This window comes from Bactrocera neohumeralis, unplaced genomic scaffold, assembly GCF_024586455.1.
Source record: "Bactrocera neohumeralis isolate Rockhampton unplaced genomic scaffold, APGP_CSIRO_Bneo_wtdbg2-racon-allhic-juicebox.fasta_v2 cluster11, whole genome shotgun sequence".
In the NCBI taxonomy this organism is placed as follows: Eukaryota; Metazoa; Arthropoda; class Insecta; order Diptera; family Tephritidae; genus Bactrocera; species Bactrocera neohumeralis.
In genome coordinates, this window is record NW_026089624.1 from 17,604,246 (window position 1) to 17,618,307 (window position 14,062).

The 14,062-nt window shown below is 34.8% G+C and overlaps 1 protein-coding gene and 1 long non-coding RNA gene across 2 annotated transcripts; both read right to left on the reverse strand.

The window, feature by feature from the left end:
• Window positions 1-1,573: 1,573 nt before the first annotated feature.
• Window positions 1,574-2,301, reverse strand: LOC126766200 (uncharacterized). The gene is made up of 2 exons (XM_050484096.1): window positions 1,846-2,301; window positions 1,574-1,666 (listed from the first exon to the last, which is right to left on the reverse strand). The coding sequence occupies exons 1-2, from the start codon at window positions 2,297-2,299 to the stop codon at window positions 1,635-1,637; spliced, it is 486 nt and encodes a 161-aa protein (XP_050340053.1). The 5' UTR covers window positions 2,300-2,301; the 3' UTR covers window positions 1,574-1,634.
• A 1,909-nt stretch (window positions 2,302-4,210) lies between these two features.
• LOC126766273 (uncharacterized) lies at window positions 4,211-4,756 on the reverse strand. Its single transcript, XR_007668803.1, has 3 exons — window positions 4,685-4,756; window positions 4,407-4,625; window positions 4,211-4,350 (listed from the first exon to the last, which is right to left on the reverse strand). It is a non-coding gene; the product is annotated as an uncharacterized LOC126766273 (long non-coding RNA).
• Window positions 4,757-14,062: the final 9,306 nt, after the last annotated feature.

Here is a 14,062-nt window from a genome sequence, read left to right on the forward strand (position 1 = left end):
CTTGATATGTATTACAAAATGTGTATATGCAAGAAAATCGGTTTTATACCTAAATGAAAATTTGTGGAATTTTCAAAATGCACTGCCGATTTGGCTTTATGCCAACTTCAGTAAGATGGTGAAGGTTAATTACCTTTAATATGTGAAGCTAATGATTTAAAGCAACTTGATATGGATTTCTAAATGTGTATATGCAAGAAAATCGGTTTTATAACTAAATGTAAAATTGTGGAATTTTTCCAAATGCACTGCCGTTTTGGCTTTATGCCAACTTCAGTAAGATGAAGAAGGTTAATTAACTTTAATATGTTAAGCTTATGATAAGGTTAATTAACTTTAATATGTGAAGCTAATGATTTAAAGCAACTTGATATGAATTTCTGAATGTGTGCACATGCAAGAAAGTCGTTTTTATAACTAAATGTAAAATTGTGGAATTTTTCCAAATGCACTGCCGTTTTGGCTTTATGCCAACTTCAGTAAGATGAAGAAGGTTAATGCCAACTTCTGTAAGATGAAGAAGTTCTCTTAATATGTGAATTTATTAATTTTAACGACAACGAAAACATCTTTTCGTGGGAAAAACTGGTTTTCGCACGAAAACTTGTGTTTTCGTCCATGTAAAATCTGTCAAACGAAAACACTGTTTTCGCTGAAAACTTCTTGAAAACTTACATTCCGCTCATTATAATCGGTGCCTGCTCTAGTTTAATCGATTTTTTTGGAAGACATATTTTGCCGGCCCTAAACTGTCACGTGATATTTGTTTACATTCCATATAAAATACAGCTGACAATTGATAATCATTTCGAAAATGGAAAAACAAAAGTACAAAAAAAGAAGTTGTTTGAGTGATAGGGCAGAAGCCCTATTAATTGAATTGTGGCGGAACAAAGTAAGTGCTTTTCGCGGACCTAAGAAGAACAGCCATATAGTGGAGGAAATGGCAATGGAGATGCAGCAACAAGGTGTGCATTTCACGGCGAGTAAAATAAAATCGAAAATGCCCAACCTTTCACAGAGATATAGGTATGTAATTAAATAAAATTAAGAAAAAATAGAGCTTTTACATATATATCATGTTTTACAGGAAAGAGAAGACAGCAGTCGGGTCAACTGGCGGTTCTCCCTCGCAATGGCCACTTTACGAGAAAATGAGAGCCGTACCGTTGCCGTACGTCAGCTACAATGCCGAGAACTTAGTGGAGGAAAGTTCTCAAAGTAAGAATCATTTGTTTTGTAATTCAATATATTATTTATATTTACATATATATATAAATTTTTAAAAAGGTTCTACCAACTCCGAACCACTCCAAATTTCGGTGGAAACGGCTGCGGTTGCCTCATCATCATTGCCATCACCGATTTGCCTACCATCGCCCTCAGCTATGCCGATGTCGCCAAGCGATACTTCTTCGCTACCAGTACCGTCTCCGAGCCGAGTGATGCTATTAACAAAAGAAGGAATCATTTTCAGAGCATAATATTAAAAAAATTTGAACAAATTGAAAAGTAGCTCGAAAAAGCAAATCAGCAATCCATTGAAACCAGCAAAGAAATTAAGGACTTGACAAAAAAAATGGTTGAAAATGATAATAAAAAAACCGAAATGATGGAACAATTTATAAAAGATTCTAAAGAAACAAATGAACGATTGCTTCAATTTCTAAATAAATAAAAAAATTAATGAATATAAGTATTTTCTGTTTAACGTTGATATGTATTAGTTTTTATATGGAAAATAAAATTGAATTTTGTTTGGTGTGTACAACTTTATCTTTGATTTAATGTATATGCAATTGTGTAAAATATAGATATTCTGATACAATATGCACATGTACTTACCAAAATATGTACAAAGTGCTGTCCGAATCATGTCTCCAATAATTGGGTCGTCAGATGCATATGAAATATCACACGGATTCTGGCGTCTAGTCTCCAACTCTTCCAAAGCGCGTAACCATTTAGCGTTTAGCGTGTCGTTGTTATCATTTAAAAAATTGTGAAGGACGCAACATGCTTTTATTATGGAGTTGGCATTCCGTACAGAGTTGTCAATTCCTTTTCCGATGCGTCGAAAGCGGGCCTTGAGGTGTCCAAAAGCATTTTCGACAACTCTACGTGTTTTCGAAAGAGCGTAGTTGAATACCTTCTCACCATTATTTTGATTTACACTAAATGGATACGGTTTCATTAGTTGTTTGCTAAATCGAAAAGCCGAATCCCCAATAATGAATACTGGCACATTTACGCCTGAAATTTCTCTAGACATTTCGCTTAGTAAAGGACAACTATCCATTTCTTTTTAAGTGATGACGTCTCATAAATTTGAGAAGTCATTACATCGCCGTGGACTTCCTACGTTTTATGTAAAATGTAAAACGGTATCTGAAAATATCGGGTGATTTTTTAAGAGCTTGATAACTTTTTTTTTTAAAAAAAAACGCATAAAATTTGCAAAATCTCATCGGTTCTTTATTTGAAACGTTAGATTGGTTCATGACATTTACTTTTTGAAGATAATTTCATTTAAATGTTAACCGCGGCTGCGTCTTAGGTGGTCCATTCGGAAAGTCCAATTTTGGGCAACTTTTTCGAGCATTTCGGCCGGACTAGCCCGAATTTCTTCGGAAATGTTGTCTTCCAAAGCTGGAATAGTTGCTGGCTTATTTCTGTAGACTTTAGACTATTTTTTGTGGGGCTACGTCAAGTCTAAAGTCTACAGAAATAAGCCAGCAATAATATGTTTCCAACATTTTCGAAACGAAAATCGGTTTTTAACTGTTGCCTAAATTTAAAATTATCGAATTTTTTTCCAAATGTACTGCCTGTTTTTGTCTTATGTCAAACTTCTTAAGATGAGTCATGAACTATTTATTAACGTTAATAAGTGAAACCGATGATGATTTTGCTAATTTTATGCGTTTTTTTTTTAAAAAAAGTTATCAAGCTCTTAAAAAATCACCCGATATATTGTAAACATTACTTATGTACTTATACATATGTACATATATTGAGTTTTAGACTTTACTTAGCATCAACTAATGCCTTTAAAACGGTGGAATACCATCCTTTATAATTATAATAATCAACAGCTTCGTCAGATGATGGATGAATCTCAATGTGGCATCCGTGACATTTACTTTTTTGAAGATAATTTCATTTAAATGTTGACCGCGGCTGCGTCTTAAATGGTCCATTCGGAAAGTCAATTTTGGGCAACTTTTTCGAGCATTTCGGCCGGAATAGCCCGAATTTCTTCGGAAATGTTGTCTTCAAAGCTGGAATAGTTGCTGGCTTATTTCTGTAGACTTTAGACTTGACGTAGCCCCACAAAAAAATAGTCTAAAGGCGTTAAATCGCATGATCTTGGTGGCCAACTGCCCATGCATCCCGAAAAATGCACTGTTTGGTGTGGTTTGTACGCTGGTGGAATCATTGGACCGTATTTTTTCAAAGATGCTGTTGGACGCAACGTTACGGTGAATGGCGATCGCTATCGTTCGATGCTAACAAACTTTTTGTTGCCAAAAATGGAAGAACTGAACTTGGTTGACATGTGGTTTCAACAAGATGGCGCTACATGCCACACAGCTCGCGATTCTATGGCCATTTTGAGGGAAAACTTCGGAGAACAATTCATCTCAAGAAATGGACCCGTAAGTTGGCCACCAAGATCATGCGATTTAACGCCTTTAGACTATTTTTTGTGGGGCTACGTCAAGTCTAAAGTCTACAGAAATAAGCCAGCAACTATTCCAGCTTTGGAAGACAACATTTCCGAAGAAATTCGGGCTATTCCGGCCGAAATGCTCGAAAAAGTTGCCCAAAATTGGACTTTCCGAATGGACCACCTAAGACGCAGCCGCGGTCAACATTTAAATGAAATTATCTTCAAAAGTAAATGTCATGAACCAATCTAACGTTTCAAATAAAGAACAGATGAGATTTTGCAAATTTTATGCGTTTTTTTTTTAAAAAAGTTATCAAGCTCTTAAAAAATCACCCGATATTTTCTCTGTTTAGAGGCAACATTTTAAAACAGGATGGCTGCAGTAATCTCCAGATTTCGGTGCAAAATTCCAGTAAAATTTCGCAAACAGTAGATTTTCCTACACCGAACATGTTGGCGATACTACGATACTCTGCAGATGACCCTAAAGCAAATAATGTAATAGCCACTCTTTTCTCGATAGGGATAGCTTTTCGGTAATTTGTATTCATTTTTTGTAACGGGCGGAGGATGTCACATAATTTATAAAAGGAACTTCGGTTCATGCGAAAGTTCTCTTTAAAAAAAGCACAACCGTTTCGTTGGCAATCGTGTTCCCAAAACTGACTCTTACGTTGCTGGAATTAATAATATATAATTGAAAACTTTTGCATCATTAGGAACATATACACACTTTTGTCCAACATGAATTAATCGGCATCCCAAGGTCCTTTATTAATTCTAATACGATTAGATGTTGTTTCTTTAACTCGGCTATCTTTTTTTATGCCAAGGCATGGTGCTGAGTAGTAAGACATTCCAATAGTTCTCTTGAAGAATTGTCGATGAGCAGGATATTTATTTGGCTTCTCAAAGCCAATGCTTTCGCAATTAACATCTTTTTCTCAGAATTCTAAAAAACACGATTTTTAGTAATAATTATAAGCAAATATTAAAGATTTCAAAACTTACCATTCTCGTTGCTCAAATGTAAACAAACAAATAAATTTGTGAGCTATCAGTGAAAACTCAGCGAAAACACAACATACAAATGTGTTTTCAAAATGTTTTCAATGTCGGTCCGAACATAGTATAAGATGAAGAAGGTTAATTAACTTTAATATGTGAAGCTTATGATTTGAGGCAACTTGATACGGATTTCTAAATGTGTATATGCAAGAAAATCGGTTTTATAACTAAATGTAAAGTTCTGGAATTTTTCCAAATGCACTGCCGTTTTGGCTTTATGCCAACTTCAGTAAGATGAAGAAGGTAATTTTTCCAAACGCACTGCCGTTTTGGCTATATGCCAACTTCAGTAAGATGAAGAAGGTTAACTAACTTTAATATGTGAATTTAATAATTTGCAGCAACTTGATATGGATTTCTAAATGTGTACATGCAAGAAAATCGGTTTTATAACTAAATGTAAAATTCTGGAATTTTTCCAAATGCACTGCCGTTTTGGCTTTATGCCAACTTCAGTAAGATGGTGAGGGTTAATTAACTTTAATATGTGACGCTAATGATGTAAAGCAACTTGATATGGATTTCTAAATGTCTACATGCACGAAAATGGGTTTTATACCTAAATGTAAAATAGTGGAATTTTTCCAAATGCACTGTCGCTTTGGTTTTATGCCAAATTCTGTAAGATGACGAAGGTTAATTATCTTGAATATGTGAATTTAATAATTTGAAGCAACTTGATATGGATTTCTAAATGTGTGCATGCAAGAAAGTCGGTTTTATACCTAAATGTAAAATTATGGAATTTTTTCCAAATGCACTGCCGTTTTGGCTTTATGCTAACTTGAGTAAGATGGTGAGGGTTATTTAACTTTAATATGTTAAGCTAATGATTTGAAGCAATTCTTTGTGGATTTCTTAATGTGTATATGCAAGAAAATCGGTTTTATACCTAAATGTAAAATTGTGGACTTTTTCCAAATGCACTGTCGTTTTGGCTTTATGCCAACTTCTGTAAGATGAAGAAGGTTAATTAACTTTAATATGTAAAGCTAATGATTTGAAGCAATTCTTTATGGATTTCTTAATGTGTATATGCAAGAAAACCGGTTTTATACCTAAATGTAAAATTTGGAATTTTTCCAATGCACTGTCGTTTTGGCTTTATGCAAACTTGAGTAAGATGAAGAAGGTTAATTAACTTTAATATGTGAAGCTAATGATTTGAAGCAACTTGATATGGATTTCTAAATGTGTACATGCAAGAAAATCGGTTTTATACCTAAATGTTAAATTCTTCAATTTTCCAAATGCACTGCCGTTTTGGCTTTATGCCAACTTCAGTAAGATGAAGAAGGATAATTAACTTTAATATGTGAAGCTAACGATTTGAAGCAACTTGATATGGATTTCTAAATGTGTACATGCAAGAAAATCGGTTTTATACCTAAATGTGAAATTCTGGAATTTTTCCCAATGCACTGCCGTTTTGGCTTTGTGCCAACTTGAGTAAGATGAAGAAGGTTAATTAACTTTAATATGCTGAGCCAATGATTTGAAGCAACTTTATATGGATTTCTAAATGTGTACATGCCGGATTATCGGTTTTATACCTAAATGTGAAATTGTGGAATTTTTCCAAATGCACTGCCGTTTTTGCTTTATGCCAACTTGAGTAAGATGGAGAGGGTTAATTAACTTTAATATGTTAAGCTAATGATTTGAAGCAACTTGATATGGATTTCTAAATGTGTACATGCAGGAAAATCGGTTTTATACCTAAATGCAAAATTGTGGAATTTTTCCAAATGCACTGTCGTTTTGGTTTATGCCAACTTGAGTAAGATGAAGAGGTTAATTAACTTTAATATGTTAAGCTAATGATTTGAAGCAACTTGATATGGATTTCTAAATGTGTACATGCAAGAAAATCGGTTTTATAACTAAATGTGAAATTGCGGAATTATTCCGAATGCACTGCGGTTATGGCGTTATGCCAACTTCAGGAAGATGAAGAAGATTAATTAACATTAATATGTGAATTTAATGATTTGAAACAACTTGATATGGATTTCTAAATGTGTGCATTCAAGAAAGTCGGTTTTATACCTAAATTTAAAATTATGGAATTTTTCCAAATGCACTCTCGTTTTGGTTGCATATGCCAACTTCTCTAAGATGAAGAAGGTTAATTAACTTTAATATGTGAAGCTAATGATTTGAAGCAACTTAATATGGATTTCTAAATGTGTATATGCAAGAAAATCGGTTTTATACCTAAATGTAAAATTGTGGAATTTTTCCAAATGCACTGTCGTTTTGGTTTTATGCCAACTTCTGTAAGATGAAGAAGGTTAATTAACTTTAATATGTGAAACTAATGATTTAAGGCAACTTGATATGGATTTCTAAATGTGTACATGCAAGAAAATCGGTTTTATACCTAAATGTAAAATTCTGGAATTTTTCCAAATGCACTGTCGTTTTGGCTTTATGCCAACTTCTGTAAGATGAAGAAGGTTAATTACCTTTAATATGTGAAGCTACTGATTTAAAGCAATTTGGTGGGGATTTATAATTATGTATATGCAACAAAATCGGTTTAATAACTAAATGTAAAATTATGGAATTTTTTTCAAATGCACTGCCGTTTTGGCTTTATGCCAACTTCAGTAAGATGAAGAAGGTTAATTAACTTTAATATGTGACGCTAATGATTTAAAGCAACTTGATATGGATTTCTAAATGTGTATATGCAAGAAAATCTGGTTTTATACCTAAATGTAAAATTCTGGAATTTTTTCCAATGCACTGTCGTTTTGGCTTTATGCAAACTTCTGTAAGATGAAGAAGGTTAATTAACTTTAATATGTGAAGCTAATAATTTGAAGCAACTTGATATGGATTTCTAAATGTGTACATGCAAGAAAATCGGTTTTATACCTAACTGTAAAATTGTGTAATTTTTCCAAATGCACTGTCGTTTTGGTTTTATGCAAACTTCTGTAAGATGAAGAAGGTTAATTAACTTTAATATGTGAAGCTAATGATTTGAAGCAATTCTTTATGGATTTCTAAATGTGTATATGAAAGAAAATCGGTTTTATACCTTAATGTAAAATTCTGGAGTTTTTCCAAATGCACTGTCGTTTTGTCTAAATGTGTACATGCAAGAAAATCGGTTTTATACCTAAATGTAAAATTCTTGAGTTTTCCAAATGCACTGCCGTTTTGGCTTTATGCCAACTTCTGTAAGATGAAGAAGGTTAATTAACTTTAATGTGTGAAGCTACTGATTTAAAGCAACTTGATATGGATTTCTTAATGTGTATATGCAAGAAAATCGGTTTTATACCTAAATGTAAAATTGTGGAATTTTCCAAATGCACTGCCGTTTTGGCTTTATGCCAACTTCAGTAAGATGAAAAAGGTTAGTTAACTTTAATATGTGAAGCTAATGATTTGAAGCAATTCTTTGTGGATTTCAAAATGTGTATATGCATTATTATTATTATTATTATTATTGTCAGTTTATTTAGTAAGTAAATTACAAAAATAAACTTAATACTAAGGTGCTAGCACAGAAAGCGCCATCGACCGGTGGTATGTTAGATGTATGATTTAATTACGTATATTTCAAACATCGTACAGAATGTTGCTAAGTCTTAAGATATTCATTAAACTATATACATTTTGTTTTGTAAATATTTTTAGTAGTTCTGGGATTACGGTTAAGTTCAGCTGTTTTTGTACTCGTTTTATTTTGTGGCATTCTTCGGTTATATGTTGTATGGATATTGTTTCCAGATTTCACAGCTTGCATAGGGGCGCACTAGTTTTCTGCATTAGGTGTTGGTGTGTAAGCAGAGTGTGTCCGAGTCTCAGGCGAGTGAATTTCTGTACGTATATCCTTTTGCAGTCGTTGGGGAATAAGGTTGGTTTTCCTATGGTGTTAAATTGTTTGTAATGGTGTGAGTAGTTTTCCCATGCTTCTAAACGTTTGTTCTGTAAATGGTGCTTAAAGAAGCGATTTATGTCGGATTTTGTTGTGGTTTGTTGTTCTTGAATTGGTGCATGTATTGCAAAACGCGCTGCTTTGTCAGCTTCTTCGTTGCCTTTGATTCCTATATGTCCGGGAACCCACATTATTTTTATTTTGTTTTGGAATTGGATAAGCAAATCGCGGATTTCTGCTATTGTATTGTTGCGGTGTAGGGTGTTGCATATTGCTTGAATGGTGGACAGCGAGTCTGTGCAGATAATGTGTTTGCCCTTTTTGGTTTTGAATATTTTTATGGCAGATAATATGGCTTCCGATTCCGCTGTGAATATGGAGCAATATTCCTCGAGTCTTGAGAGTCGTAGCGTTTGGTGGTTATTGTCTATTATTGCATAACTGACTCCTGTGTTTGTTTTTGCTCCGTCGGTGTAGTGAAATTTCCAGTTTTTATATTCATTTTGTATTTCGAAGAATAACTGGATGTAAACTGTTGCACTTGTATTGTCTTTTTTTTTGTACGTTAGATTTTTAATTATACTTGCTTTACTGAAACTCCACGGGGGGTTTTTGGGTGCGTATAATAGTTTTTGTTGTAGTGTAATTCCTTTGTTTGTCGCGAAGTTTATGGTTTTGTGGATGGCAGTTGGAGACTTGTTATTAGTTTTTTTTTGTATTTTTTTGAAGTTGTAGAAGTGAGATCGTTCCATCACGTTGATTATTTTGTAGTCTAGCTTCGCTGTGACTTCTTCAATTCGTTGCTCTAAGCTGGGTATACCAGCTTCTGTAAGTATGTTAGGGATAGGCGTGGACGTAAATGCTCCTATGCAATAGCGAGCTGCCGCATGGTATGTTCCTTTTAGTTTGTTTAGATTTGCTTTAGCAGTACGTCCGTATATAGCCAGGCCGTAATCTAGCTTTGGCAAAAAAATGGCTTTAAAGATGTTTATGATTGTATTTATGTGGCAGTTGCTGTGAAAGCTTGCCAGACGTTTTATTAGGTTTAACCTGCTTGTTAGATCTTTTTTCAGGTTCTCAACGTGGTTTGACCAGCTTAACTTTTTGTCGAAGGTTAACCCAAGAATTTTTAATTTGTCGACGTAGCCGAGTGTTGTATTGTTGAGTGTTATGGTTACGGGGTTGCATGTTGTTTTTCTGCAAATGTGCAAAGCTTTGCACTTCGTGGTTGAAATTTTCGCTCCACTTGTTAGGCACCAATCATTGATATCTCTGTTTAGTTCGTTGAAATTGTTGGTCTGATTTGTATTTCGCTGTTATGTATAGATCGTCCGCATAAATGCAGTGCTTGAAGTCTTTATGTTGAAGTATAATTTTGTTAAGTTTTTCGAAAGCGATTTGAAATAAAACAACTGACAGTGGGGATCCTTGTGGTATCCCGTTTTGCAGCGTGTAAGTTTCGGAAAAATGTCCATTGAGCAGTACTCTAAACTTTCTCTTCGTTAAGAAGGCTGTTATGTATTCTACTATCTTTTTACTTATCTTCCATTCGTGAAGTTGCATTCTAATTGTGTGTATGCCTACTCTGTCGAATGCTTTCTCGAAGTCAATGGATATCACTGAGATATGGTTACTAGTTGACAGTGCTAGTTGACAGTGCCTCTATAAAAAGGAGGGAATCCGTGGTGCTTTTGCCATTTTTGTATGCTAATTGATTTTGTGACAATAGTTTCTTTTTATTCATTACCCAGGTGAGCCTGTTTGCTATTATTTTTTCCATCAGTTTACTGACACATGAAATTAGTGAGATTGGTCGGTAGCCCTCTAGAGAATTTTTTTCTTTTTCCGGTTTTGTGAGTGGAATAATCGTTGCCAATTTCCATTCCTGTGGGATGATGTTCGTGTTTAGTATTTTATTATAGAGGTTTAGAAGCCTTCGTGTCGCGACGAGTGGAAGGTTTTTAATCATTTTGTAGTTTATTTTATCGTGACCTGGGGTATTGTCTTTTAGTGCGTTTAGTGCCGTGTAGTATTCCGATAAGGTAATATCTGTTTCCATTTTTTGTACGTCTTTGTTTTGTCCGTTGGTGATGTATCCTGTTGCATTGTGTGTATATTTGAGTTCAATAAATTTTCTGTCGAAGTTGCTGTCACTTGCATATGACGACCATTTTTTGGCAAAGGAATTAGCTATGTCCTTAGGATCCGTAAAAGTATTATTAAAGTTATCTTTTATAGTCCTGATGGTGTTTGTAGTGTAATTTCCGTATAATTTATTAACATTGTGCCATAGTTCTTTCATTGATGTTCTATTGTTTATTGAGCTGGTAAATTCGAAGAATGATTTTCTTTTAGCGGCTTTGGCTAGCTTTTTAAACATTGCATTCGCTTTTTTTTAGGCTATTCTATTTTCGCTAGTCATATTGTTTTTGAATATATACCAAAGATTTTGTTTGGTTGACCTTAGTTCAGTTAAGTGGTCGTTCCACCATTGCACTTTCCTTTTTGTGGTGTGTTGTGGGTATGTATGAGAAATAGCTTCATTTGCAGCTGCCATTATTAATTTTCTGAGTTTCGAAGCTTCACTATTTATGTTGTTAGATATGTCATAGTTTTTTATTTTAGAGTTTATCAGGTTATTATATCTTGTCCCATCTGCTTTAGTTACAATGAAACGTGAAATGTGTTTTTTAGTTGCTGGTTGTGTGTTGTTGCCATATGTTATGATTATGGGATAGTGATCGCTTCCGTGCATGTCTTTTAGAGTTTTCCAAGCCAGGAAACTTGTGAGGCTAGCAGAAGCTGGTGAAATGTCAACGTGAGTGAAGGTGGAGTGGGTGGATAGGTGAGTGGGTGCACCGTTGTTGAGGATTGTCAAGTTAGATTGTGTTGTGAGTGTCTCTATAACCTTCCCTCTTGTATTGGTTTTGGATGATCCCCATAGCTGGCTGTGCGCGTTGAAATCTCCTAAAAGAATATTGTGGCTATTGGGCTGGTTTAACCTCATCTCCAGTTCAGCTAGTGGAATGGCTTGGGATGGTGGAATATATATTGATATTATTACTATTTTTATGTTTAGGTTTATTTCTGTTATGGCTGCTTGTGTGTTTTGTGGTGCGGGGAGGGGCTTGTGCTGAATATTTTTCCTGATCAAGATAGCTGCACCTCCTGTTGCTGTCGGTGATGGTGGGCTTTTTACTGTTACATAGTTGCTGATTTTAATATCTTCGTTTTTGTGGTGGGTTTCTTGTAAGGCTATGATGTCTGGATTTTCTGTTTTGATGAGGATTTGTAATTCATGTAAGTTATTTTTGAAGCCGTTCAAATTCCATTGAAGGATTTTGAGGTTCATTGAGGATGATCGTATAACTCTCGTTTTAGTATACTAGATAAACTAAGTGGAGTTGTTTAGAGGTCTTGGTCGAATGACATCGAGTCTGAGCTATAGTCGATGTCGAGTGTTTCAGCTGATTTTTGGTTTGAATGGTTAGTTTTGTTGTTAATTTTGCTGCTTTTTGCTTTTAACTCTGCTTTCAGTTTTGATATAGCTCTATGGGATATGGATTTTGGAAGTATTTTGATTTTGGTGCTTGAAGAGCTAAATGAAGTATTTTTGCGTACTGGTGCTGGAAGTGTGCATATGGTAGGGTTTTCACCATGTGAGGTTGTCGCTATGTCGTCGTATGTTGTTATTGTCCTGTTTGGTTGATTTGTGTGTGCTGTATGGGATGTGTGGGTATGGCTGGTTTGCAGGGAAACACGTTGGGCTTTGGTGACTTTAGAATACATTGAATCGTTTATAGGATGTCGGCTTATATAGATTGAGTGCGCAGTTTTTTTGTCGACTTTTTGTAGCGTTATAATAGCTCGTATTTCCCGTTCTTTCATGAAAATAGGGCAAATTTTGCTTGTTGATGCATGATTTGCGTCTTCCAGGAAGTTGTCGACGCAGTTTACACAGGTTGGTTGAGCATTGCAAGCTTCGTTTGATTCCAGATCTAAATGACAGACTTGCGAACAGTTTTTGCATTGCTTTTTGCCTTGACAAAACTTGCTGATGTGACCGAAGCGTAGACAATTGTTGCATTTGGTAGGTAAAGGAATGAAAGTGCGCAATTCTACCCTTTCATACCCGATGTTTATGTGTTCAGGGAGTTTTTGGGAATCGAAGGTAATTATAATTAGACCTGTTTCGATTAGCTCATTATTTTGTTTTTTCAGTATTTTTTTGACTTCACTTATGTTTTGTGTTTTTAGTTCTTCGAGTATGTCTGCTTCGTTTATTCCGCGTAAATCGTTGCAGTAAATTACTCCTTTCCTTACATTTAGTGTTTTGTGTAATGAGACACTAACTGAGATATTGTTATGCATTGAGGTAAGTTTAAGTAGTTTGTTTGCTCGAGTCGTATTTTTTGTTTTTACTAACAATGTGCCGGCACGTGTCTTTTTGCAGCTTTCTACTTCACCATCACATGTGTAGTCTATAATTTTTTTAATGATAAATGGAGATAGTCCATTGAAGGATTCATTGTCCGTTCTGGTTATGATTAGGAATTTGGATTCACCTAAATTTGGAGGGTTTCTCCTCCCAATGTCAGGTGGGTCGAGCATATTGTATGTCAACCAATGGTTATTTGTGTTGTTATACGTGTATTGTGTTTGTTATTTTATTTTCTTTTCCCTTTTGGTTGGGCGTTTGTTTATCACTTGCGATTGTTAGTCACGTGTTAGTTAGCGAAAACCGGTTTTTGTATACAGCGATGTAGGGCAGAATGCAATTAGCATACACGTCTGTCTACCTTGAGATCCGCGCTAGTACTGGATGTTTATATGCAAAAAATCGGTTTTATACCTAATGTAAAATTCTGGAATTTTTTCCCAATGCACTGTCGTTTTGGCTTTATGCCAACTTGAGTAAGATGGTGAAGGGTTAATTAACTTTAATATGTTAAGCTAACGATTTGAGGCAACTTGATATGGACTTTTTAATGTGTACACGCAAGAAAATCGGTTTTATACCTAAATGTAAAATTGTGGATTTTTCCAAATGCACTGCCGTTTTAGCTTTATGCCAACTTCAGTAAAATGAAGAAGGTTAATTAACTTTAATATGTGAAACTAATGATTTGAAGCAACTTGATATGGATTTCTAAATGTGTATATGCAACAAAACCGGCTTTATACCTAACTGTAAAATTTGGAATTTTTCCCAATACACTGTGTTTTTGCTTTATGCCAACTTCAGTAAGATGAAGAAGGTAAATTATCTATAATATGTGAAGCTAATGATTTGAGGCAACTTGATATGGATTGCCAAATGTGTATATGCAAGAAAATCGGTTTTATACCTAAATGTGAAATTCTTGAGTTTTCCAAATGCACTGCCGTTTTGGCTCTATGCCAACTTCAGTAAGACGAAGAAGGTT

Excerpts from the sequence above, each read along its gene's own strand:
- LOC126766200 (XM_050484096.1), bottom strand. The coding sequence starts at position 2,299 with ATGGATAGTTGTCCTTTACTAAGCGAAATGTCTAGAGAAATTTCAGGC. Across the intron at positions 1,667-1,845 it reads AGCACTTTGTACATATTTTG|AAATTGAAGCAATCGTTCAT; the intron begins GTAAGTACATGT and ends TTATTTATTTAG.